The 24,309-nt window shown below is 39.6% G+C and overlaps 1 protein-coding gene across 2 annotated transcripts in view; it reads right to left on the bottom strand.

Annotated features, from left to right (window-relative positions):
* The window catches only part of CMYA5 (cardiomyopathy associated 5), an 89,043-nt gene that overhangs the window by 6,394 nt on the left and 58,340 nt on the right, over positions 1–24,309 (bottom strand). For both annotated transcript variants that reach the window (XM_032847747.1, XM_032847756.1), the window contains 5 exons: positions 19,827–19,976; positions 17,152–17,298; positions 15,865–16,012; positions 2,206–2,339; positions 864–963 (listed from right to left, as the gene is read on the bottom strand). In XM_032847747.1, coding sequence (XP_032703638.1) covers positions 864–963; positions 2,206–2,339; positions 15,865–16,012; positions 17,152–17,298; positions 19,827–19,976 — 679 coding nt within the window. The remainder of the gene's footprint in view (positions 1–863; positions 964–2,205; positions 2,340–15,864; positions 16,013–17,151; positions 17,299–19,826; positions 19,977–24,309) is intronic.

Consider the following 24,309-nt stretch of genomic DNA (forward strand, 5'->3'; position numbering starts at 1 on the left):
AAGACAGAGTGGCTGACAAATGACTCCACATGTGCTCAGACCTTTTCATGGAAAAGATCAAAGGGCACCATGGCCCAGAGAAGACTTCGAGGAGCAGGTGGCCCTTGAGCCGGGCTACACATCGGTTAGGAGCAACCCGAGAGGAGAACTGTGCAACTCAGCCTAAACGGGGGGGCTTGTGGGCAGCCACACTGGGGCACCTCAGCACCCACGGCTGGCTGGGGCTCACATCGGTTACACTTTTCCAAAGCCTCTCACCGACTCTCTCCCCTATGACCGTTCTGACCCTTGAAGTGACCATGAGAGACTGCTGGCAAAAATCGCAGAGCTATCTCCCCAGGGTGCCCTCACATTTAAGCTCTTTAATGCTCTTTTTCTGCAGGAGCTATCAGGTGGGGAGGGATAAGAAAGTCTGAAAATCTGAAAGCCATGTGTGGCCATAACCAGAAACTCAACAGAATGTCATTCTCCACTATCCCTTTTCAAATGGCTGGATACAAAACCTGGTTTCCTATTCAAAATAAAAGAAGAATTAGCCTGGACTGGTTTTTGTTTTTGTTTTTTTGTTTTTTTCATTAAACCAGAGATGGTACCTGAAAAGAGCCTACATTTTAAACAAAACCATATGTGCCTGTGTTTGCAATACAAATATTGACACGGGCTCCAGCTTAGGAATTACTGTCTTTTTTTCCCTAGTGGCACACCCAAACCAAACCCTATGGGTGTGCTCGTGTTGATATTTGACACCATACTCCGAGGCATGTCCGTTAGATTGAGGATATACCCAGGGGAGGCCACAGCAGAGGGACACACGTCGGAAGACTTTCCCGTTGAGAAGCAAGAGGCTTCCTCCTCTTACTTACTCTGTCAATCGTCTCCTCTCGGTGAAGCTGATCACTGTCCCATCTGAGGAAATCTGGAGAGCAGGATGAGCTGTTTCTCTCAACAGAAGAAATCGGGTTCCTGTCACAGTGAAGAAAAATAAGATTATAATGTTATCACAACAGTAAGTGCTGTCCCTGAGTCATGGCACTGCATTTTAGACCTTACTCTCCCTCTCCCCTGATGCCAAAAGGCCCCACTCAGGGTTTTCAGACCCACTGGCTGCAAATCTCATCCATGCTAAGGCATGCCTGAGTGCCAGTGGCTGCTTACCTCTAGCTGGGGCTGCAGGCCTGCCCTCTGCTATGCTGGTTCATTTGGACCAACAACATCTACATCATCCGGAGACTAGCCTAGACATGCAGCATCTCTGGCCACGTCCCAGACTTACTGAACCAGATCTGCCCTTGAACAAGCTCTTCCGGAGATCCACATGCACATTCCAGTTGCACGTGCGCTGGTGTAAGCTAGAGGAGCAGTTCTAACAGTGAAAGGTACAGGCACCATATTGGGACCGGGGGGAATATTTCTGAACAAGCCCCCCTCATGTCTTCTCTCATAGACATCAGGCTGGCCCTGAGCACCTCATAAACAAGGCATGGACACAAGGTTTGGCTTGTTAAGCAAATCAATTAATGTAGCATCCTCAATCTTCTGCCATCTTTGGGTCAAGGATAAGATAAGAAAATGATCACCTTTCCATTTCTCTCTTCTTTTCACAATAATTGAGAATAGCCAAGCAGTTTTTTTATTGGCATCGTTTGGCTATTTTCTCCAAAATGTCACTGAACAGCTTTATCGCTTCCTTAAGTTATTCATTCTTTTATTCAACAAACATTAATTGGCACAAACCATGGGCTAAGCAGCAAAAAGAAACAGAAGAATAATACTGGAAGCTTGTTCATGGAGTCTACAGTGTAGTAAAAGAAGAATATCCCCATTCCACTGTCGCCAACATACACTCAAAACATACCCACTAATTATAGCACATTGTGAGCCAAACAAGAGTCATCTGGGGGGATTAAAAACATGTCAGAGACCATCTCCTGATCAGTTAGATCAGGGACTCCAGAGTGGGGCCAGGGCATCAGTATTTTTTAAGTACCCTGCCTGATTGCTAATGGGTAGCCAAAGTTGAAAACCTCTTAAATCAGAAAAAGAAACATCTTGGTCTTTGATCCATCTTGGATCCTCATGCCAAAAACCTAGGTTGAGGCTTTTGAGGCTTTAAGAAGTGGCCTTCTCGAATGTCTTCTCTAGGTGGTAGAAGGGAAGGAACAGAAAGGCTTGGAAGCAGTTGTGTGCAGGTGAAGGAGAAAGTACCTCTGGTGGAAATGAGAGCAGCTTCACTCTGCTCGCTTGCCCCAAATGCATTGATGGCTCTCACGTAGAAAAAGTAATTGTCATTGGGTTGGAGGTTAACTTTCAGCTGGAGTCCTTTAATTCCGGAGAATGATCTAAACACCAAGGAGAAATAATTTTAAATATTAGGTCACATGCTAAACAACTCCTCATATTTCAATCCTGTCATGAATGAACATTTTTTTATTAATAAGAAATAACTTATTTTTCCCTTTTGGCGACCACTGAGTTAGCAAGTCAGATTCTATAAAATGGTCATGGTCCACTAAGACTACTTTGTCAAATCACTTCTACCTTTGTCAACTTTTGTCCAATATATGCCTTCTAGAATGCTCTTTGAAATAAACCAAACTTTTTTTTAAATTCAGAAGACAGGCTAATTTTGTGGTTAATGAGTCTCTAAGAATATATTATTTTCTTTATCAACTTTTGCCTAAGAGGCACTTCTGGATTAAGATGATGTTAAACCAATCAGTAATACAAAGGATGCTAATTATCTAATTAGCAGATCAGGAAGAGCAGAAAACTTAAGGTGAGTGATGATTTTGGACATGGTCATCATACCAAAGCCACTAAAGTTAACAGAAACAAAAGATCCCTAAAGAAGACTGTATCTTTTAAGACACGCTTAATCCTAGCAAGAAAAGACAGTTCTAATTGCCAAGTAAAATTTCCAAAGTTGCTATATCTAAATCTCCCATGTATATTAAAATAAAAACGCTGGTAGTAGTATCTAACTGGCGGCAGTGTGTCACAGCCAAACCATTTAAACACATAAAGACTTGATGCATTTGAACATGGAGCTCCTTGAACGTGTATGGGGAACTTAAGTAGTCTTGTGCCTCTTTTCTAGTCTCTTTAATCTGCTGGATATCATGGCCTAGAGCATCTGTACAGATAAGTTACACAACTGCTCATTTTTTCAGCCTCCATTTGGAGAAGATTTGGATAGAGTTACGAGGTAGGCTCCTTACTAATGAAAGAATTCCTACTCAGATCACTAGTGCCTGGGCCCTGTTCCCCGGAGCTGTGCATTAGATAATGGTCAGTGAGGACAACAGCACAACATCCTTCCTGTTCATTCTCAGGAGGATAGGGTTTTTTTTAATCCATTTCTTTGCTTGTTTGTCTTCATTCTGCTTTGTTATTAACAAATGTTGCTTTGTTATTAATAGATGTACTACAAAAGTGTCAGAAACAAAGATTTTCTTCAGGTCAGTTCTACTTCTGTTGACCATTTGGTTTCTCAATACACTGCCTTAGAGAACACTACGGAGAATCAGAAGAAGGAGAAAAAGCATCATTGATTGAGAAAGCAAACTAATTGAAAGGTTTTTAAAAGCAGAAAAGTCATAGTGCCCGCCCCCACCAAGTCTAAAAGTGAAAAAACACCCAGGGTGTTTCTCAGAAAGAAGTGGGTAGGGGCGGGGAGCAGACAGGGTCTATTTGCGCATGCTCCATTTAATGTCCTGTGTGGAGGAGGTGGCTGGAAACTCCTCAAACGTTATTGGTTGTTATTTCAGAATCTACCACCCAAACCAGGCCCTCCGCAGTACTATGTTTAGCCGCTCCAGAATCATTGAGCCACATGTTCAGTGACAACTAATTATGTTTCAGTTAGTTAATGAAAAACCATGTCCTGTGATTGAGAATGTAATTCCTGACTGGTATCTAGAATATTATCCTGGGGTGGATGTATTGCTTATCTTATTTGAATTAATGACTGAAGAGATGGTCTAACTGTACATTCATTATAAGAGGCAGTAAAATTATTGTGTCCATAAGCATACTTGCGCCTGAACAGAATTTACTTCATTTAGCCATTAAACAAATGTCTATCAATCACTTATCACGTGCTCAGGCCATATAACACTGAAGCTCGAGGAGGGTGGGGGTAAGAGGCAAGACTAAGTGAGGAAATTTCAGCTTGGTATTTGGTATTTGTTAAATACCAAAAGTACTGATTTGGGGGTGAGTATTTGCTTGTCAGTTTTAGAAAGTTTGTCAAGGAAAGAATTCCATATATATAGTCAACTGCATCCTATGTCTTATCACTCATTGAAAGAATAAAGGTTTACATGGTATTTAAGTCAGAATATGGGATCAGATCCTGCTTTCAGTATGTGAACAGGTCGTGCAGACTTGACAGATATGCACGATGCCCTCACTGAATCTGTGAAACAAAAGCACCAGGCAGGAGAACAAAAGTAACATGAAATGTCATAATACTATTATTGACAAGTTGCCATCTTATGTTCTAGCACCAGGAACAAAAGCTCACATACAAATGGTTTATTTCCATGTCTTTCTCTGTCTGACCTCACATTAACATCATAAAAGTCCTCATACTAGCTCTCCCTATTTTTTAGCCAAATGAAAACTTTAAAAATTTTAGAATTTGAAATCTGAAGAGTGGTACCCTTCCACAAAATTTTTTTTCCACAAAAAATTTTAATTTCAAAACCAAAAATGTCATAACTGCAACTCAATCTATATGCCTTATTTAAAGTATAGTTTTCAGTAGGACTGATATTCAGAGAATATCCAAGTTGAGGGAAGTGATGACACCACAGATGGAACCACAGCAGGTTTGTGGTGTTTAGGTAAGAAGGGATGTTAGCCTCATCAGCAATATGACTGATGTGACTGTGTTAGAACGCTTATGCCAAGAATAAAATTCAAAAGACAGTAAGAAATGTGACTCAAATGGAGTCACTTTGGGTCATAGGTGTGGAATTCTCCCTACAAGTCCACAGTACAGTGGAAAGGGATGGCACTATATGTAGAGTTTCCAGGAACACCAAGGCAAGGAAGAATCTAGAAACCCTGACTCATCAACAATTAGCTGATTGCTGGTGAAGCATAAGCATCCCACAAAGTACAATCCCAGCACTCTGTGCCCAACAGGTCTTTGAAAGACTCACCCTGCTTGTCTCTCCATTGGTAGAACATAGGATATTTGTTTAACTCCAATGCTGTAAAGTAGAGAGAAACTATTTCAAGGAGACCCACTGTCTCCTCAGAAATCTGAAATCATAAATGAGACCGTTTCCCTCTTCTGTTGTTTCAAAAGGCTAATGAGTGAAGGCCACCAGAAGGCAATGTCTGCCCAATATTATGAAGGCCTTTCGTTCTTTTGTTTTTGCAAGGCACAATTGAAAGAGACCTTTCGTTCTTTTGTTTTTTCAAGGCACAATTGAAAAGTTTGACACAATTCACCATGCACAGTGGGGCAAGAATCATTTCCCATGGGAACTGAAAAGGGTCTTTATGAACTAAAAAACCATCAAGACCTAATGCTTAATGGGAAAATACTAAAAACATTCCCTTAAGTTGGAGTTAGAGACAAGTGGTTAAAAGAAAAAAAAAAAAAAGTCATAGTGGTGCCTGGGTGGCTCAGTCAGTTAAGCATCCTGCTCTTCATTTCAGTTTAGGTCATGGTCTTGCGGTCTTGGGATAGAGCCCCGCCTCAGGCTCTGCGGTTATTGTGGAGTCTGCTTCAGATTCTTTCTACCTCTTCCTCTGCCCCTCCCTACTTGTGCTCTCTCTCGCTCGCTCGCTCTCAAATAAATTAATAAAATCTTAAAAAAAAAAAGTCATACAAGGGCAACCTAATCTTCCAAGAATTCTAAATTATAAAGCTATGATAATGAGAACTGCATGGAACTGGGACATAAGTAGATGGGGCAGTAGAACAGATTACACATTCTAAAGGTCAGGAATAGAGCCAAACAGAGTGTTTTGAGTGTATAATAATGGAAGTATTCCAAATCAGAAGGGGAAATGATAGGTTTTCTTAGTGGGACAGCTGGATAGCCATACTAAAAAAATAAAGTTGGATTACTAATTTCACACTTTCTACTAAAATAAATTTCAGATGATAAAAGATCTAGTTTTTAAAAATGAAATCATTGGCTCATGAAACAAGATGGGATTGGGAAGGAGACAAACCATCTGAGACTCTTAATCTCATAAAACAAACTGAGGGTTCCCGGGGGGAGGGGTGGTATGGAGAGGGTGGGTTATGGACATTGGGGAGGGTATGTGCTATGGTTAGTGCTGTGAAGTGTGTAAGCCTGATGATTCACAGACCTGTACCCCTGTGGCAAATAATACATTATGTGTTAATAAAAATAATTAATAAAAATATGAAATCATTGGATACTACAGAAAACATGAGGGAGACAATTTTTAAATATGAGACAAAAATTAAAGACATTTTAAAAAGAGATTGATAAATTCAACTAAATTAACATTTAAAACTATCCATGGCTCATGCATCATCACTCATCAGCAGAGAGATGCCAATCAAAACCATAGTGAGCTATCACTCATACCTGTTACAATAGTTAGTATCAAAAAGATAAGAAATAACAAGTGTTGGTGAGGATGTGGAGAAAGGGGAACCCCCTTACACTATTGGTGGGAATGCAAAATGGTGCAGTCACTATGGAAAACAGTATGGAATTTCCTTAAAAAGGTAAAAACAGAGCTACCATACCATCCAGCAATTTCATTTCTGGGTATTTTTCCAAAGAAAAACAAAAACACTAACTTGAAAAGATATCTGTATCCTCATGCTCACTGCAGCATTGTTTACAATAGCCAAGATATAGAAACAACCTAAGTGTCCATCAATGGATTACAGAAGATGTGACATATATCTCTGTACAGATTTAGACCTAGATACAGATATAGCTCACACTGGAATAGTACTCATCCATAAAAAGGAATAAGATCTTGCCATTTGTGACAACATGGATAGGGTATATAGGTGACATTTGACAACATGGGTAGAGTATAGTATATAGGTATAATGTTAAGTGAAATATGTCAAACAGAGAAAGACAGATACCATACAATTTCACTTATATATGGAATCTTTTTTTTTAAGATTTTATTTATTTATTTGATAGAGAGATCACAAGTAGGCAGAGAGGCAGACAGAGAGAGAGAGGAGGAAGCAGGCTCCCTGCTAAGCAGAGAGCCCGATGTGGGGCTCGATCCCAGGACCCTGAGATCATGACCTGAGCCGAAGGCAGAGGCTTAACCCACTGAGCCACCCAGGCGCCCCTATATATGGAATCTTAAAAAAAATGAACAAACAAAGCAAAAGAGAAACAGACTCATAAATACAGAGAACAATCTGATGGTTGCCAGGTTGCGGGGGGATGGGTGCTAGGGGAAGGGGATGAAAAGGTACAAATTTCTAATTATAAAATAACTAAGACATGACTATACAATGTACAGTATAGGGAATGTGGCTAATAGTATGTAATAATTTTGTATGCTTACAGATGATAGCTAGATTTATTGTAATCACTTCATAAGGTGAACATTTATTCAACATAAATGTTGAATCACTGTGTTATATACCTGAACCTAATATAATATTGTATGTCAACTACACATCAATAACAAATAACCATGGCAAAAAATTTTCAAAACAAATTCGCAACTCACGTTGTAGATGAGGGATAATGTTCTTTAAAAAACAAAGAGCTTCTACAAATCAATAAGTAAAAACCCTACAGTCCAACAGGGAAAAAGTGGGTATAGGAAACGAGCAGTTCACAGAAAAGGAAGTACAGGGTTCTGAAACATGAAATGATGTTCAACCTAATAACAGGAATATACACTGAAATTATAATAAGATTCTACCTTCTACCTATCAAGTGCAAAGATCAAAAGTTTTATCATACCCTGTGTAGGTAGGAAAGCACCGTTGTAAGCTGCTAGCCTATATGTAACAACTATAGCCTCTATAGAAACAGTTTGGTAATAGCTATCAAAATCCAAAATGTACATACCTTAATACATTTATTTCTAGGACTTTTTTTTTAAAGATTTTATTTATTTATTTGACAGATAGAGATCACAAGTAGGCAGAGATTCAGGCAGAGAGAGAAAGAGGAAGGAAGCAGGCTCCTTGCTGAGCCGAGAGCCCGGTATGGGGCTTGGATCCCAGCACCCTAGGATCATGACCTGAGCCAAAGGCAGAGGCTTTAACCCACTGAGCCACCCAGGCTATTTCAAGGACTTTATCTTACATATATCCTGGTACATGTGTGAAATGATATACAAGGTTTTTTTTTTCCTGAGGCATTGTTTGTGACAGCAAGAAAATGGAAACAACTTAAGTACCTTCCAATTGGTCAAATAAATCAAATTATATTCTTAAAACAGAATATAATGGAATTGTTTTTAAAATGGAGGCCGTTCTATATGCACTGGTATAGGATTCTCACCAAGAAATATTTTTAAACAAGAAAAGCAAGGTGGTAGAAATATCTATAGGATGTTACCATTTGTTGAAAAAAATACAGATGTTTGTATAGGCACAGACTACCTGGAAGGATAAATATGAATCAGGTAAGTGTAATCGCCTCCAGAGAGAAAAACTGAGTAGGTGACAGATAAATAGAAAGGAGACTTCACTTCTACTGTATCCCTTTTGTATCTCTGAATTTGTACCATATGTACATATTATCCAAAATCAATTAAATAATTTACTTTTAGAGCTGTATTATAGGCTCAGGAGTTGGCTGGATGTGTTTGCAGAGCACACATTAATTTGAATTTTGTAGAGTGGCTTCTCTCCTAACTTGGTAATTCGATAATTTGTGTGGGATGAAAGCATGGAATGCACATGAGCTTCAGGTCATCTGAGGGGCTGGTAACCCTGAGGAGTGACAGCCTCCGCACCGCCAAGTCTAACACCTAGATTTAAGCATGTTTTCTCCCCAGAGGAGGCGGGGGGGCGGTGTGTGTACAAACAATATGGAGGAATCCAGTGCCATTACTGCTGGAAGCAGCCTACGGATGGTGCTGTCACTGCAGTGCACAACAGATGGTTCAATAGGAATTGTTTGTTAAAAACACAGTGGGTTCTTGCTAGCATTCCTGTTGGCCGCACCCACATTCAGCCAGGCAGTCAACACCATTTAATGTGAACTGTGAACAGAGTACACTGCTGGGCCAGTAAAGTAGCATTTCCCAAACCCGTGGGGACACATCAGACCTTCAAATCGGAACCTCTTAAGGGGGCCTGAGAATCTAAGCTTAGAGGAGCAGTCCAGGCGATTTTTATGATCAGCTGGGTTTGGGAAACTTACTCATGATAGAGTGGGGTGAGGAGAGGGGGGCGGGGGGAATAGGAAAAAGAAGGAAAATCTACAAGAACATAAGCAACACTAAATGCAAGAACTAACTCTTGCCATCAGAAGCCATTTTAAAAAGGCTTAACTACCTGTAAACATGGAACTTTTTAAGATGAAACATTATGGTTAAATCAGGGTTAAGAAAAAGAAGATTCTTTATATACTGATTTTTGTTCTTAAAACTATGTAAATAATTTTTGAACAGGACTATATTTCTTCTGGTAAATGAGGATATTATAAGATTCAGGGTTAACTAAACATCACTATTAGTTCATAATAGGATAGAAACACAAGGATGAATGCTGCCAACCATGGGACTTAGACTTTCCTGTAATTAGATTTCTCACAAAATCCAAGTGAGCCAAAGGATTCCAGCAGAATGATCCTGGATTTTTGTTTTCTCTGTAGTTCCCCTCCAGAGCCTGAATGGTACCATTTCTATTTCAGGCAGAGAATTCCAAGAGCCTAGTAACATCCATTCCTCTGGATTCTCAAAGCTCCCCTTTACCATTCCAAGGCCACATATGTGGACAATTACTTGAGATCCCCATAGAACTGCCTGCCCAGAATGGTGATTTAACTTCATGCTTTCAGATCCAGTTTATAAATGATTACATCAGGAATGTTTTTGCATCTTTTGTAAAACTGCTCTTAAAAGACAATCACTATTATCTTGTTCAATAGCCCTTATATAAAGATCTACATGAAAAATTCATCTTAGAGCTGAATGTCAAGAAATATAATTGTCTCCTAGTGAAATGTTATGCTTCCTTTTTATAAAAAGATGAGTTATGTAATCTCTTTCTTTCTCCCTCTTGCTGTCTCCCCCTCTCTCCTGTTTTCACCTTAGCTACCAGGAAGTTCAGATTTAAATTATCTGTTCCATTGAGCTACTGTTTTTAACCTGTACTTTCCGATACAGTCTCCTCTCCCCTGAATGATCGGACTCTTGTCCTTCCAGGATTGTTTCTAGTGGTTCTATTATGTCTGGGTCTTTTAATGTGAACAACTTGAATACTTTTCGAAATTGACAGAACATAAGTCAGAAGTGAAGGAACAGCCTGGATTTTCATTGACTGAAGTTTTACTATACAACCAGGAGGTGTATAGGATTCTAAATGATTACAGTTAAGTCAGATTCATTTGGGAAGAAAGATTTCATTTAGGAAAAGCTGAATGTCAAGAATACTGGGTTGGGGGGTTGGAAATCATCCTATAGCTTGCTCTCCCAAGGGCTCCCTGCTGAGGGTTATCACCTGGGTCAGGAAAACAACACCACAAAAAGACTGGCTATTAATCCTTAAATTCTTATGAATTTGGACCCATACATGTCAGTGATCCTCCTGTCACCCCGAGAAGCAAGCATGGGGCAGGAATAACTGCCTCCTCCGTCCACAGGTTGTGGAAGTCAAATCATTTGCTGCTGACCTTTGGTCATCACCAATCCAGCTGAAAACTTAGCATGAAGTTTTTTTTTAAACAGAAATAAATGTTAGGATTCTTCATCTCCTGCTCAGGTACTAAGTTCATTAGAAAACTCTCCCTTATTTGTCCTTATTACACAGACAGAGCAGCAGGTGTCCCCAGCTGGAAAACCCAACTGTGACAGACATTTCTGTTCCTGCCCCACCACGTGTGGCCCTGAAAGCCAGATGCAGGAAGAATGTGAGCTTACAGGCCCAGCACCCAGAGCCCAGCCAACCCTCGCAATGCTTCCGGGGAAGGGGACCCAGAGGTCTCCACACCCCTATAGCCTCAGCCAGAGAGGGGAGCAGGAAGTTCACTACCGACTACTTTTGTGGTGTATTGAGTCTCACAGATTTGTCATTCAGTACACAGCTTCTCTCTGCACAGCCCACACAGCTAATCCCTGTACTATATTTCTCTCAGTTTTCCCTCCTCCACCCACAGTTCTGCTGACTTCTCTCCACACCGGAGAGACAGAACAGCTGAGGAAACAGCCGAGCGGTGGAAAATTTTTGAAAGTGTTTTGAGCCCACCCAACCTGAGGAGAGCATTCAAAGAAAAACAGGAAAGGGTGAGTAGGAGCTCCCTCAGCCCCCACACACAAGCCTGGGATTGTCACTCCCGCCCACCCCCCAATCCCAACAGGGGCCGACTGCTGGGACCCAGCCACGGTGCCCACACACAAAAATATGCAAATGTGTATTCTGTGAGGATTATGGAATGGAGGCAATTGCTTGGTTATTTCAGATACCACGTCATGGAATTTGGGGCTCAGTAGGCTCATTCCATATAAACATTCACTGTAAGAGTTCAACCAGCACCTTTGATCTTAAATCAGATTATTTAGAAGCCATCGTACAGGGAGAACAAATGCAGGTCTAAGGATGAATGTGTTTCTGTTCTGGCAGCCAAAATCAGATTCCCCAGTCTAAAGGGTAATCAATGCCATGTGTGTGTGTGTATGTGTGTGTATGTGTGTGTGTGTGTGTGTGTGTGTGTGTGTGTGTGTATCGGTTCCTATTACTCATCCCTTTCTCCGTTCTTTTCATTTCCTTTCAACTTCTATTCCTACTCCAAACCAGAGCCCATAAGGCTGTCTGTCTTTTCAGGGATTGGGGGTGAGAGATATGAACTCAGTTAGTCCTCAGCTCTCCTAAATCAATTAGGCCAGAGATTCCAACCAGTCAGATGACGTGAGAGTGGCAAAGCCAAAAGAAGTTTGTCTACACCCCTGATTCACGCTCTCAGATTCATTCATTAAACAGATCTTTATTGAATATACATGCAGATAAAGTCCCCATCCTCCCCCAGCCAACCTAGCTCCATCAAAAGAAGTAATCTTTGATCTCCCCTTACTCCCCAGCAGTGACCTCTGGATCAATTTTTGAATCTGGTTTAGCATAGGGTTTTTGGATAGAACCCAGAACCAATGATATTAACCCATTTAGGTAACACATATTTATTGAGTAGCTACAATATACCAGATACTGTCAGACACCAAAGCTGCAGATTTTCATAATGATCCCTTCATAGAGCCAACAAGTGAGTGGGATCAGACAACTCTTGGCTTGCTGTTCTTTCCAGGACACAAAATAACTCTAATTATGCACTGCTGTGCAAAAATATCAAGGTGAAGAATGTGGTTCTAATAGACTCCAACAGTAGGGATTGTTTGCATTTGTTGACTAGAGGTGATAAAGTTCTAAATTTCTTTATCAATTCTACTATCTGACTAGCTGTGTAGAGTTGTTAATAATTATATATTATATTATATATTATATTATAGTCAATAATTTATAGAGTTCTGAACCCTCTGATCCCATAAGGAATGTTTTCAAGTCGGTTTTAAGAGCCAGATAGTTGAAAGACTAAGGCACATGGCCACTCCCCAAGAGCAGACTTTTCCTTCCTTCTGGAAGTCTTAAATTGGAGAAGCAAAAGACATACAAATGAGTTTTGCAGCTCTGGGCCTCTGAGATTAAGGATGAATTATTCCAGTCCCTTGATGCTAACCTGGGGTATAAGACATTGAGCCTTTTGTATTGATGGAGGATGGCTCTAATACAATACCTCAGCAAGAGACTTCGCAAAGGAACAGAGCAGCAATTTGTGGCGAACAAATTCATGCTTGCTTCAAGAAATTAATTTTTCTGTCAGACTCAACAGGGCTCCAGAGGCTGGAGAGTCATCCCTGGGTTGTGGATTAGACATACCATTCCACCTCCTGGCACTGAGGAGTCTTTTAGCACCTAAGTGGAAAACAGCTCCATCTCCAACACAGTTCCAAACTGTCAACAAGGCCCTGCAAGTGGAATTTCCCTTCACCTTAAACTTGCTGCACTACATCCATTCAGTAACAAAGGGTCCTTGTATTGTTCTCTAACTTCTAGGAGCTTCTGCTTATCCAACCTCTCAGATGCTCTCCTTTAACCGGAAAAATTAAAATGAATCCACTGGCAAAGTCTCAGATAGAATAAACTAATGACAAGCCTTATGTTCTAATTAGCTTAACTTTTGTCTTAATAAAATTAGCGGATGGCCATTTTTTTTCCTACAAGTGGAACTGTCGTTGGTTTCTTTGGCTTCGATAGAAGGATTTGTTTGGAATGTATTATCGTTGTTGATATAAAATGAACATTATGTTTTTTGTTTTATTTTGAGGGTCTCGAGGTGATCGGGAAAAGGAAAAACACTGATCAAAGAAGTTTTAAATAATGGTACTGCATTCTCTCTTTAAATCTATGATTTCCCTGTGACAAAAGAAACCACGGATACATAATAACTCGACGTTGTCAGGCTGTTGACTTATGCTAACTCCACGTACTAACTCAGTCTATGTACTAACTCAAGGTTTAGGACTAATGGAGAGAATAAGACAGATCTGAGTTTGAATCCTGACTTCAAATGCTCATTCCAACACTTAATACTTTAGCCAATTTACTGAACCTCCTTGAATCTCATTTAATGGAGATCATCACCTCACCTCCCTCTTAGGATTGCCCAGTTCCTGAAACACTGAAGACCCTCAGTGAAGGACATTTCCCCCTCCATCTCCCTCTTTCCCTTCTCCCTGTAGCCGTGTTTATGAGGTGACATCATAGTTCCTTTAGTGAGATGGCTACTGGGTTTCAGGGTTTCTAGATCTCTGCTGATTTAAGAATCCAACTGTGCTGATATTATTTATGCAAATGCCAGCTGGGGACGATTCCATGACAAGGATGAGTCATTTCAGAGCACTCCTTAACAGTCTGTTTTTGCCTCAGAAAGAACTGGGTTTTCCTCACTGCTGGTGGAGAGCAAAGGGAGAGATTCCCAGGGACTTGGGCAGGGTTCTCATAACACCAAGAGCTTTGGGGAGAAGGCCCAGGACTCCACTTTGTGACATGAAAGAGGAATTAGCAGCCTGGACTTTGAACTCTGACAAAATGGGGTTTGAATCCTGATTGTTACTCACTAGCTGAGTACCCTCTCAAAGTGTCTGCTTTCTCTCAGACTTCCTATAAGATTTAAATAAGGCAATGTGCATAAAGCATTGAAGACAGTGATTGGCACATAGTAAATCCTTAATAAAAGTCAGTTATAATCTCTTCTGTCTCTATCTCCCTCTCTCCCTCCTTTCCTCCTCCTTCTATCTCCTTTTCTCCCATCCCATCTTGGTCAGAGTTTACCTCTCCTCTGTTTGCTAATTACTGAAGCCTGTCATCCAGCATTTGGCACATTAACAGAGGTGTTGGTTTTTTGTACATTTACTACATTCTCACTTCTGCTGAAATGCCTACATCCCACCCATACGCTCGACATTAATTCATCTTTGATCATTATTTTATGAAGCCTGTCTTCACATACTTGAAAGAAGCTATAATTATTGCTCAGTCATATGAAACCTCACATAACTAAATAAATAGTTGTTGACTGATCATGTAGATAATCAAGGGCTTAAATAATACACTTTATTAAAAAGCTGTCTAATTTCATACCATTATTTCTAAGTTTTATCTCCTACCAAAATAGTTTTTTTTCAGTAAACTTCATTTAAAAAAAAAAAACTAAAAATGTCCCTATTAAAACATGAGCATTATTGGGGTGCCTGGGTGGCTCAGTGGGTTAAAGCCTCTGCCTTTGGCTCGGGTCATGGTCTCAGGGTCCTGGGATGGAGCCGCACATTGGGCTCTCGGCTCAGCTGGAAGCCTGCTTCCCTTCCTCTCTCTCTCCCTGCCTGCCTCTCTGCCTACTTGTGATCTCTGTCTGTCAAATAAATAAATAAAATCTTTTTTAAAAAAAAACATGAGCATTATTAATAATGATCTGAATATGCACCCCGGAATATGAAGTTGCTCTATGCTATGGATTATAGGCCAGGAAATCACCATCTCAGTAAATAAATTAACGTTTACCAAATACTCCCAGGATGCACAACCCTTGACTGATAAATTTAAAGCTTTATAAGTTTAGTGAGAGAGCTTCCCATTTCTTTTTTCCCGACAAAATCTCTTTAGACCCTTCATGCTCTTAGAGAGGCAAGTATGTCTCTATAACAATATTTACATAATTAGCTCCTTTATATTACCAATACATCAAGGAGACACAGATTTACATTATATACAAGCTCACTATTAGTTTCCTGAGTTAGGTGTATCTATTCTGATATAACTACTAAAAAGTGCATGAAATATGCATAAATCCTGTCTAACGACTCAAGTTAAATATACCTCAAAGAATGTTCCATCTTATTAAAATTTGCATACATTTTTCTTACAAGGGAGTCATTATTCTGCATTGTAGCATGTGTTTTATTACAAACTTGGAGTTCATTGATGAATAGTGATGGAGTTGCAAATCAAGTCAATAGCTTAATAAGCTTAGCAAGATTTTAGGACACTCTTCTCCCTCCGTGAGCCGAAGCTCAGAGTCAGGTTAGGAGCTTCAGCTGAGTTCCAGGCACCCTGGGCTCTCCCCATGGAGAGGTGAGGTCTCCTGAGGAGAAGATCCTTACCTGAGTCCCTCGCCCTCTGGAGAGTGCTGTCTACAATACTCCAGAGTATAGGTCTCAGTGGCCTCTGGGTTGGCAGGCCGCCATCGGATGGTGGCCATGTTCCAGCACACCGTACAGTCCTCTGCACGGATTACAGGGGTGGAGGGTGCTACAAGAGAGGGAACCAAATCAATTATGGAACAATCAACATCAGCTTCGCTTCCCTGGTACCCTGGGTAGAATGCTTGGGCGTGATTTTAATTTTAATTTTTGATTAAAAACTACATTCTTGGTTAAAAGCCCAAAAGATATGAAAATTTATATAATGAAAAGTCTCCCTCCCACCTCTACCTTCCAAATTGCAGTTTTCACCCATCCCCAGAGACCCTCTAATATTAGCTTCCCATAAATCCCACCAGTTTCTTTATATATATACAAGCAAATAAAAAAGAAGATTCCCATCTACCTCCCTTCACAAAAAAGTTAGCCATGATCTTGCCTTCCATAGGTACTCAATAAATACTTGCTTCAGAAGGCAAGAAGAAAGGATAAAATGGTGGGAGTGTCATTTCTTCCTCTGAGGTAGTTACAGTGATCTTCAAGGCAAGGCAAACTTGGCTTATGCCACACCTACTTCAGCCCCCCTGTGAAAAGACCCCGTCGTGGGAATGCATTCCCAGTTGAATATCATTGCTGAAAACTCTTTTGGGGCTTCTAGCACCCTTATGATGAAGCCCAAGCTTCTTACCTTGACAAACATGGCCCCCAAATACCAGCTTTCTTACCTCATGTCTTTCCTCTCCTTATTTTTAAGTCAAAGAAATAATACCAAACTTCTTGTAATGCCCTGCACCCTCTATACTGTTTCTTACCTTGATATCTCTGCTTACATAACTTCTTCAAAAGGCATACACTCTTTTAACCTTTAATCCTTTAATCCTTTAAAGGATCCTTGATCCTTTAAGGGATTCTATTCAGGCTTCAACGCTAAGGAGCCATTCCAGATCCTGCCCCTGCCTCAGGCTCTCTCAGGTATCCCTGTGGAGTGTTCTCATAACAACTTGTAAATAACTAGATCATGGTCCTTACCACAATTTTTTAATGATCTTCTGTTTTGTTTTGTTTTTTTTATTTCTCCCACTTGACTGTAATCTTCTAGAATGTAGGAACCCAGTTTTATTCATAACTATATACTCAGCACTGTACAACATCCAGCATACAATAGGTGCTTAATAAATGCTTATTAGATCTTAGTAGTGTGCGAAGAATTGAATATTGCCTCCCAACACCCCCTTAACATCTCTTTACCTGTTCTAAAAATTGCCCTTTCGCTGGGCAGGCTACATCCAGTGAAGTTCACAGCCATGACCCACACCTGATAACATCGGTCAGGTTCCAGATCTTCAAAAATGCAGTAGCTTTCTTTCACTGTCAACCTGTATTCTTCTACCAAGTCTAGCATAAAACACAATTAGAAAGTCTTGGGTGTCTTCCAAAGTAAATTGAAAATTATAGCTATTGAAAGAATTGCTCAGTTCTTTTCAGTGGAAAATTCAAACTGATAAACTTCAGATAACTTTTGTGATAGCTCTCACTTTAGAATTCATAAGAAAGCAACCGCATGGTAAAAAGAGATATTTAGAGTGATGTATTATTACTTGTGAACACTTACCAGAAAATAATAGTGTATTAGTAACATTCTAAGCTTCATTTGCCACAATTAAAATAACTTATTTCAATAGTAAACACTAAAATTGCATAGTTTATGTTAGTTTAAATCTCTATAGTACATTCTGAAACATTCTTAAGAAGCAATGCCAATATTTCAGGAGAGTATGTAATAAAATATGGACAACTCCATTTTTTTTCTAAATTTATGATGTTATAAAACACCTTTCCAAATTAGTAAACAATTTTAGTGCTCAGTATGATTTTCAAAGTTTCAAATCCTGGTTCCTTCTCACAAATTCCAGAATCTTTTCAACTACAGAGTTCCATGATTTGCAGAAATACTTGAATAACTTTGATAAGTCATGAACTATTCTAAAAAGTAACTTGTTCGATCAAGACATTTCCTAAAATTTCTTACATTATTTTATTTTCACTATTTTACAGGCCTTCTTACTCGACACCAGTATGAACACCTGCCCTTTTGGACCAATCTGATCATTCATACTGAAACTTTTTCTCCTTTACAAAGAATTATTTTCTTTTTTAAATTAGCCTTCAATCATTTTGGTTTTCTTCCCTTATCTCTCTTGAAAGTCACATCTTCAAAACTCCTCCAGTTAAGAAGCACAGATCATTTTCTTTTAAAGGAAATTTAGGAGCTCTTCAACTCAGTTTCTTTAATTGCAACTTTCCAGCCCACTGAGCTATACTTTCTGGATGGAAAGTTTGGTTTAGAGAATCTCATAAGGACTTGTACACTGAAAAACATTTCCCCCACATCCTAGAAACTGTGGTTGCAGTCTTCCGCAGAATCCTGCTACCTCAGCACTTCTTTGAACGACGCACATGACCTATGTTGGGGGAGACCCCACACACAGCAAGATGTCAAGGCGTAGAATGAATGAGACCTAGGACACATAAGAGTTTGGGGGCTAGGGGTGGGGAGGAGCCGATGCACTTAAAAAAAAAAAAGCACTCCAGGCAATAAGTTGGTGTTAAGAGGAGTCTTGGAGAGCCACAAAGCTCCAGGATATGACAGCTGGATATCGAGGAGGAAGAAGTGTGCTATCACAAAACAAACACAGAAACAAGCAAACCAAAACATAAGCTTTGGAGTCTCAAAGGTTCATGCTTGAATCCTACCCCTGTCACGTAGAAGTTGTGTGGCCTTGGGCAAACTGCTTAACCTCCCATCAGTTTTCTTATTTGCAAATGAGGATAATGACACTCACCTTGCTCTGCTTTGACAGATATATGGTCATATTGCCAGGAATATAAACAGTCCTTAATAGGCAAACTTAGCCAACTTTATGCCTATGGTTGCTTTTTTTTTTTTAAACTTTTTCCTAATTTAAGTAAGTATCACCTGACATCTCAAAAGACTTAAATCTTGGTAACAGTGAACTATATTATAATTTGTTCCTCATGACAAATTGGGCTCCTGCGTTTCATAATGGCATGTCCATCCTGTCACATGCTCATCCTAGTTCCAAAATATGTGTGTCTGTCTTCAACAAGCAATAGAAAATGCCAGCGTGCCAGCTCTGATTCATCAAGAAGTACAAACTCAAAGTGTTTGGCTTCTAGGTCTTATTAGAAGTCCTACTGAACAGAGAGATATTTACAGAAGCTCAACTACATATGTGTCATATCTTCATCCTGCTAATCACTTTCACTTCTATCTGCATACTAACTGGAGATGCAAGGAGACTACTCACAGCCCACGCCTTGAGATCTGTGAACCCTAAACAAACCTTTATGGTTTGTTTGCAGCTTTTATCAAGGTGGATCTGAGAAGCCTCCAACCATGACATCAATACTGCATTTGCGTTAAAATTATTTTGGACGTAATAATCCTTTATTGAAGCTCATTTCTCTGTATCCAACTCATTTCTGTCCTGTATACAGCTCATATCTCCTCTGCAAATTGATACATATTATACCTTCTTTTAGACTCAAGTACTGATTGAGACTTGTTCTCCCTGAAGGGCTGATATGTTACCACCTTTCTGAAAATGAGACTCTCTTAGTTGCTCCTGCTATCCTGAGAGCTCAAAGCCAAATCTGAAACTCAATTACAATATCCATGTTGACCGTTATGGTGTTTCTGCATTTTCTTTTCCTTAATTCGGATTTCCAGTTTTTGCTTAGCTGTTTTATGTTTGCTTATATGGTCGTTGGTTTCTTGTTGTGGTTTGTATATGTGGCTGTAAGTGCTTTGTGGAATGAGTCGCAATACGGGTACCTTTAAATCCTTCCTGTTAAGATGAAGAAATGGACACCTGTATCTGTATCTGTGTTAGCAATCCTACCGTTTACTTCTTGGTCATCCTGGGGCTCCTCCATGCAGTACACTTGGAATGAGTCAATGACATCTTCCTTGTTCATGCTCCAATAAACTGCAATTGTGGTGCTGGTGGCAGAATTGGGTTCCTGAGGTTCTAATCTAGGAGGCTGGGGAACTGGAATAAAAGCAAGATTTATTACCACCAACGCTGTTTTTACTCATTGATTCATTTTCATTTTGCAGAAGTCACTTATGTATGTTGAGAAAACATCAAACAATACAGAAATACATGGAGTAAAAATGGAAGGGCTCCCTTGTTCTCAACAACACCCACTGGATGCAACCACTGTGACATTAGAGTGTGCTTTTGATGCGTTTGTATAGGCATGCTTATTGACATGGAGAAATAAACATAAAACATAAACTGTGATCACTTGGTAATACTCTTCTGTAGTCTGATATTCAGAATAATAAACTTACACAGGTGAGAGGATGCATCAAATGATTTGATTTTCCTTCAAAATGAAAACTTGAGTTGCTTTGCTACATAACCACTGTTGTTTCCTTCTACATAAATAGAGTCTATATTCAGAACAGAGACAAATAAAGCCCTTTTAGAACCAGTTGCTGCATCATCAAAGCTGAAAAAAGACTGGTGTGAATAAAATATCAAAATACCCTTTGTGAAATTACTATCCCATTTTCTCTTTCTAACATGACTCTACCAACGAATCTTTAAAAAAAAAAATAAACAAAATATAAAAACTACATAGGAGAAAAAGTACCCTATTAACTCATGCAAAGGTAAGGTTTAGATGTCTGATAGAACTCTATTTTTCTGAATTTTAAATTTGGACAGTATCCTCAAGTGTTTTCAAAGAGATTTTTAAAGTTTATTTTATGCATATTGAACATTAATAGTATGTACAATGCCACAATTTGAGCTCCTACACAACTCTCTTCCCACATTTTTAAGATACAAAAGCATTGAATATTTTCAATGAAGCACTGAATATTAAATTTACAAATTAGAGGAAAAGGTTATTCCTATAGTTGAAAAGATGTCATGCTTTTACATTTGTTTTCGTGATTATTTTTTCCAATCAACATTTCCTGAGAGGTAATCTTACTGAAATACTATAGGCCAAATTTTATGAGATTATTTTATGAAAAGTCAACACCAAAGGAAAAGAAAACAAAGGTTAGTTCAACAAGAAGATAAAAAAAAGAAAGGAAAAAATAAGAAATGAGTCTAAAGAATGGAACAAAAGGAGGCAAATTGGAAAGATTCAAAAAAGAGATAAGAGCTGAGGAAATACAGAGTTATGAAAAGTGAGGAGCAGGATAAGAGGGTGGTCAAGTTAATGGGCTTCAAAGCAGAGACACCAGCCTGAAGTTAAATGCCAGATCCCCTGCAGAGAAAGGGGAACCCTCCTACACTGTTGGTGGGAATGCAAGCTGGTGCAACCACTCTGGAAAATAGCATGGAGGTTCCTCAACAAGTTGAAAATAGAGATACCCTATGACCCAGCAATTGCACTATTGGGTATTTACCCTAAAGATACAAACGTAGTGATCTAAAGGGGGATGTGAACCCGAATGTTTATAGCAGCAATGTCCACAATAGCCAAACTATGGAAAGAACCTAGATGTCCATCAACAGATGAATGGATAAAGAAGATATGGTATATATATACAATGGAATACTATGCAGCCATCAAAAGAAATGAAATCTTGCCATTTGCAATGACGTAGATGGAACTAGAGGGTATCATGCTTAGCGAAATAAGTCAATCGGAGAAAGACAACTATCATAAGATCTCCCTGATATGAGAAAGTGGAGATGCAACGTGGGGGATCTGGGGGGTAGGAAAAGAATAAATGAAACAAAATGGGATTGGGAGGGAGACAAACCATTAGAGACTCTTAATCTCACAAAACAAACTGAGGGTTGCTGGGGGGAGGAGGGTCGGGAGATGGTGGTGGGGTTATGGACATTGGGGAGGGTATGTGCTGTGGCAAGTGCTGTGAAGTGTGTAAACCTGGCGATTCACAGACCTGTACACCTGGGGCTAAAAATACATTATATGTTTATTTAAAAAATTTTAAAAATTAAAAAAATACTATATGGGAGAATTAAAAACCCATTCTATCCTGTTCTTTAACCAGGACCCAGTTTCAAACCATCCTAGGGGTATGTTGACAATTCCTGGGCCCTATCCCATAGTATTACCTATCCATTTATTTATATCTATAATTTTTCTTAGTAATGTATTATAGATTTCAGTGTAGAGATCCTCCACTTCTTTTTATTAAATGTATTCCTAAATATTTTATGGTTTTTGATGCTATTTCAATGGTATTGTTTTTAATTATTTTCTAGTTTTTCTGTTAGTGTATGGAAATATAATAAATCGTTTCTAATACTAAAAAAAAAAAAAAGCCAGATCCCCCACTTAATAGCTGTGTTAGCTTAGCCTTGGTTTCCCCATCTTTGAAATGGGAAAACAACAATAATAATAATACCATTTCCTAACCCATTTGTTGTAAGCAGCATATGTACATTTAGTGCTTAGCAGATTGTCTGACACATAACCAGTGCTAAAGTTTCAAAAGGCGAATCGGCCTTGGCAAGAGCACAGAAAAGGGAGGAAGTCCGTGAAGATGGGAGATGAACTGTGGATCCATTGTCTGGTAAATCACAGAGGGACTACCAATGTAAGACATGCTGAGCAGGCTGCTTGATAACCTCAAGAGCCTGCCTATCAGAGCACCTCCCAAAGGAATGATAATGGTTTAGAGACCCTCACACTGTCTTTGACTTTCCTGTTTGTCTTCCCTGCAGGAAATCAGAGTCACATTCTAAAGGATTCCATCCAGATAAATGCAGTTCAGTGAATTTTCATGCTGCCCAGGTTTACTGAAGAGCCAGGCAGAATACTTCAACTATTGTCAATCTTTTTTGAAACAGTGCCGAACTCCCTGAGGCATGAATGATGAAACTCTCCCTTTCTTTTTTCCTGTGAGTTTTACATTGAGCTATATCTGCTTTTAAAAACAGCAACATGTTTCCAAATCTCTCTCTCTCTCTCTCTCAAGTAACTCAACAAACTTAAAAAGTGATATGGACTCCCCCCCACCCCATCACCAAATTTTAAGAAGGAAGTGGTTGTAGGGAATTAAGCAAAACATGTGGGCTAGGAGTGATTTGGTACCTCATGTGCTCCTTCCCCCAAAATTATTACAGTTAAAACATCTTTTCAAAAACAGGAAACACTTCCACTTTACAAAGCATTCTAAAATTAAAAAGAGATTAAGAATATTCCATAGATGCAATCCAACGATAATGGCTAGATTTGCAGTTCCTGTGTGGCAGAATATCAGGGAGTCAGATTTCATATGTTAGCAACTCTGTTTACAGTTCTATAGGAATAAACTTGCAAAGGAGTAATGCCAAAAAAAAAAAATACAAAACGGGATTTTAAGGCTTCTTTCTGGGAGGCTAAGAAATTGGGCAGAGAAATCATGCCACGGATTACCTCTACCTGAAGGAGTGCACCCATAAAGAGCTGTCACACTCAGTTAAGCATCAGATCAACTTGGACTTCAGGACTTGTGTGGCCAGACAGATCCCCACTTCATCTAGCTGTGTTCCCAGAAGAGCAACATGATTCATAATAGCCAAAATGTAGAAGCAAAAAACATCAATGGGTGAACAGATCAGCAAAATGCAGTATAGACATACAATAAGACATTATGCAGCCTTGAAGGGGGCGGGGGGGAGAAAAGGAAGGCAGTTGTGACATGTGCCACAACATGGATGAACCTTGAAGACGTGACACGAAAACAAATACTGTATGACTCCACTCAGGAGGGACTGAGAGTAGTTAAATTCAGAGAGTCAGGAAGTAGAATGGTGGTCGCCAGAGGCTGGGGAGCCATGGGGTTGGGGAGACATTGTTCAATAGGTACAGAGTTTCAGTTTCGCAGAATGAAAAGAATTTGGGAGACAGATACTGGTGACAGTTATCTGAGAATGTGAATGCACTTAATACCACTGAATTGTATACCTCAAAGTGGTTAAGATGTAAGTTTTATGTTAACGTGTATTTTACCACAATTTCAAAACAAAACAAAACCAAGTCCATAGGAGTGAAAGTCAAGGAAGCTTGGATGTTACTAATCTCTGGTTATCCGTCCTTTCGCAGCAATGCACTCTGCCCATCTGTGGTGGGGCAGGGGTTTAAGTGCAGAGACCCTGAAGTCGAACTGCTCCCTACCCCCTGACCTCACACCCTCAAGTAGCTGTGTATCTAGGGCAATATATGAGACAATTTTCTGTTCCCTCTGTTTCCTCACCTATCAAATGGGAATAATAACATGAGTAATAATAATAGTAAATGAGTAAAATTAACGAGTAAAAATAAATGAGTAATAATAATCACATGAATGTGGAATAGATGCTAGGGGCTGTTCCATGCCTCAGTAGAAAAGTCACAGCCTTTCCT

Source organism: Lontra canadensis, unplaced genomic scaffold, assembly GCF_010015895.1.
Source record: "Lontra canadensis isolate GAN:19392208 unplaced genomic scaffold, GSC_riverotter_1.0 scaffold4, whole genome shotgun sequence".
In the NCBI taxonomy this organism is placed as follows: domain Eukaryota; kingdom Metazoa; phylum Chordata; class Mammalia; order Carnivora; family Mustelidae; genus Lontra; species Lontra canadensis.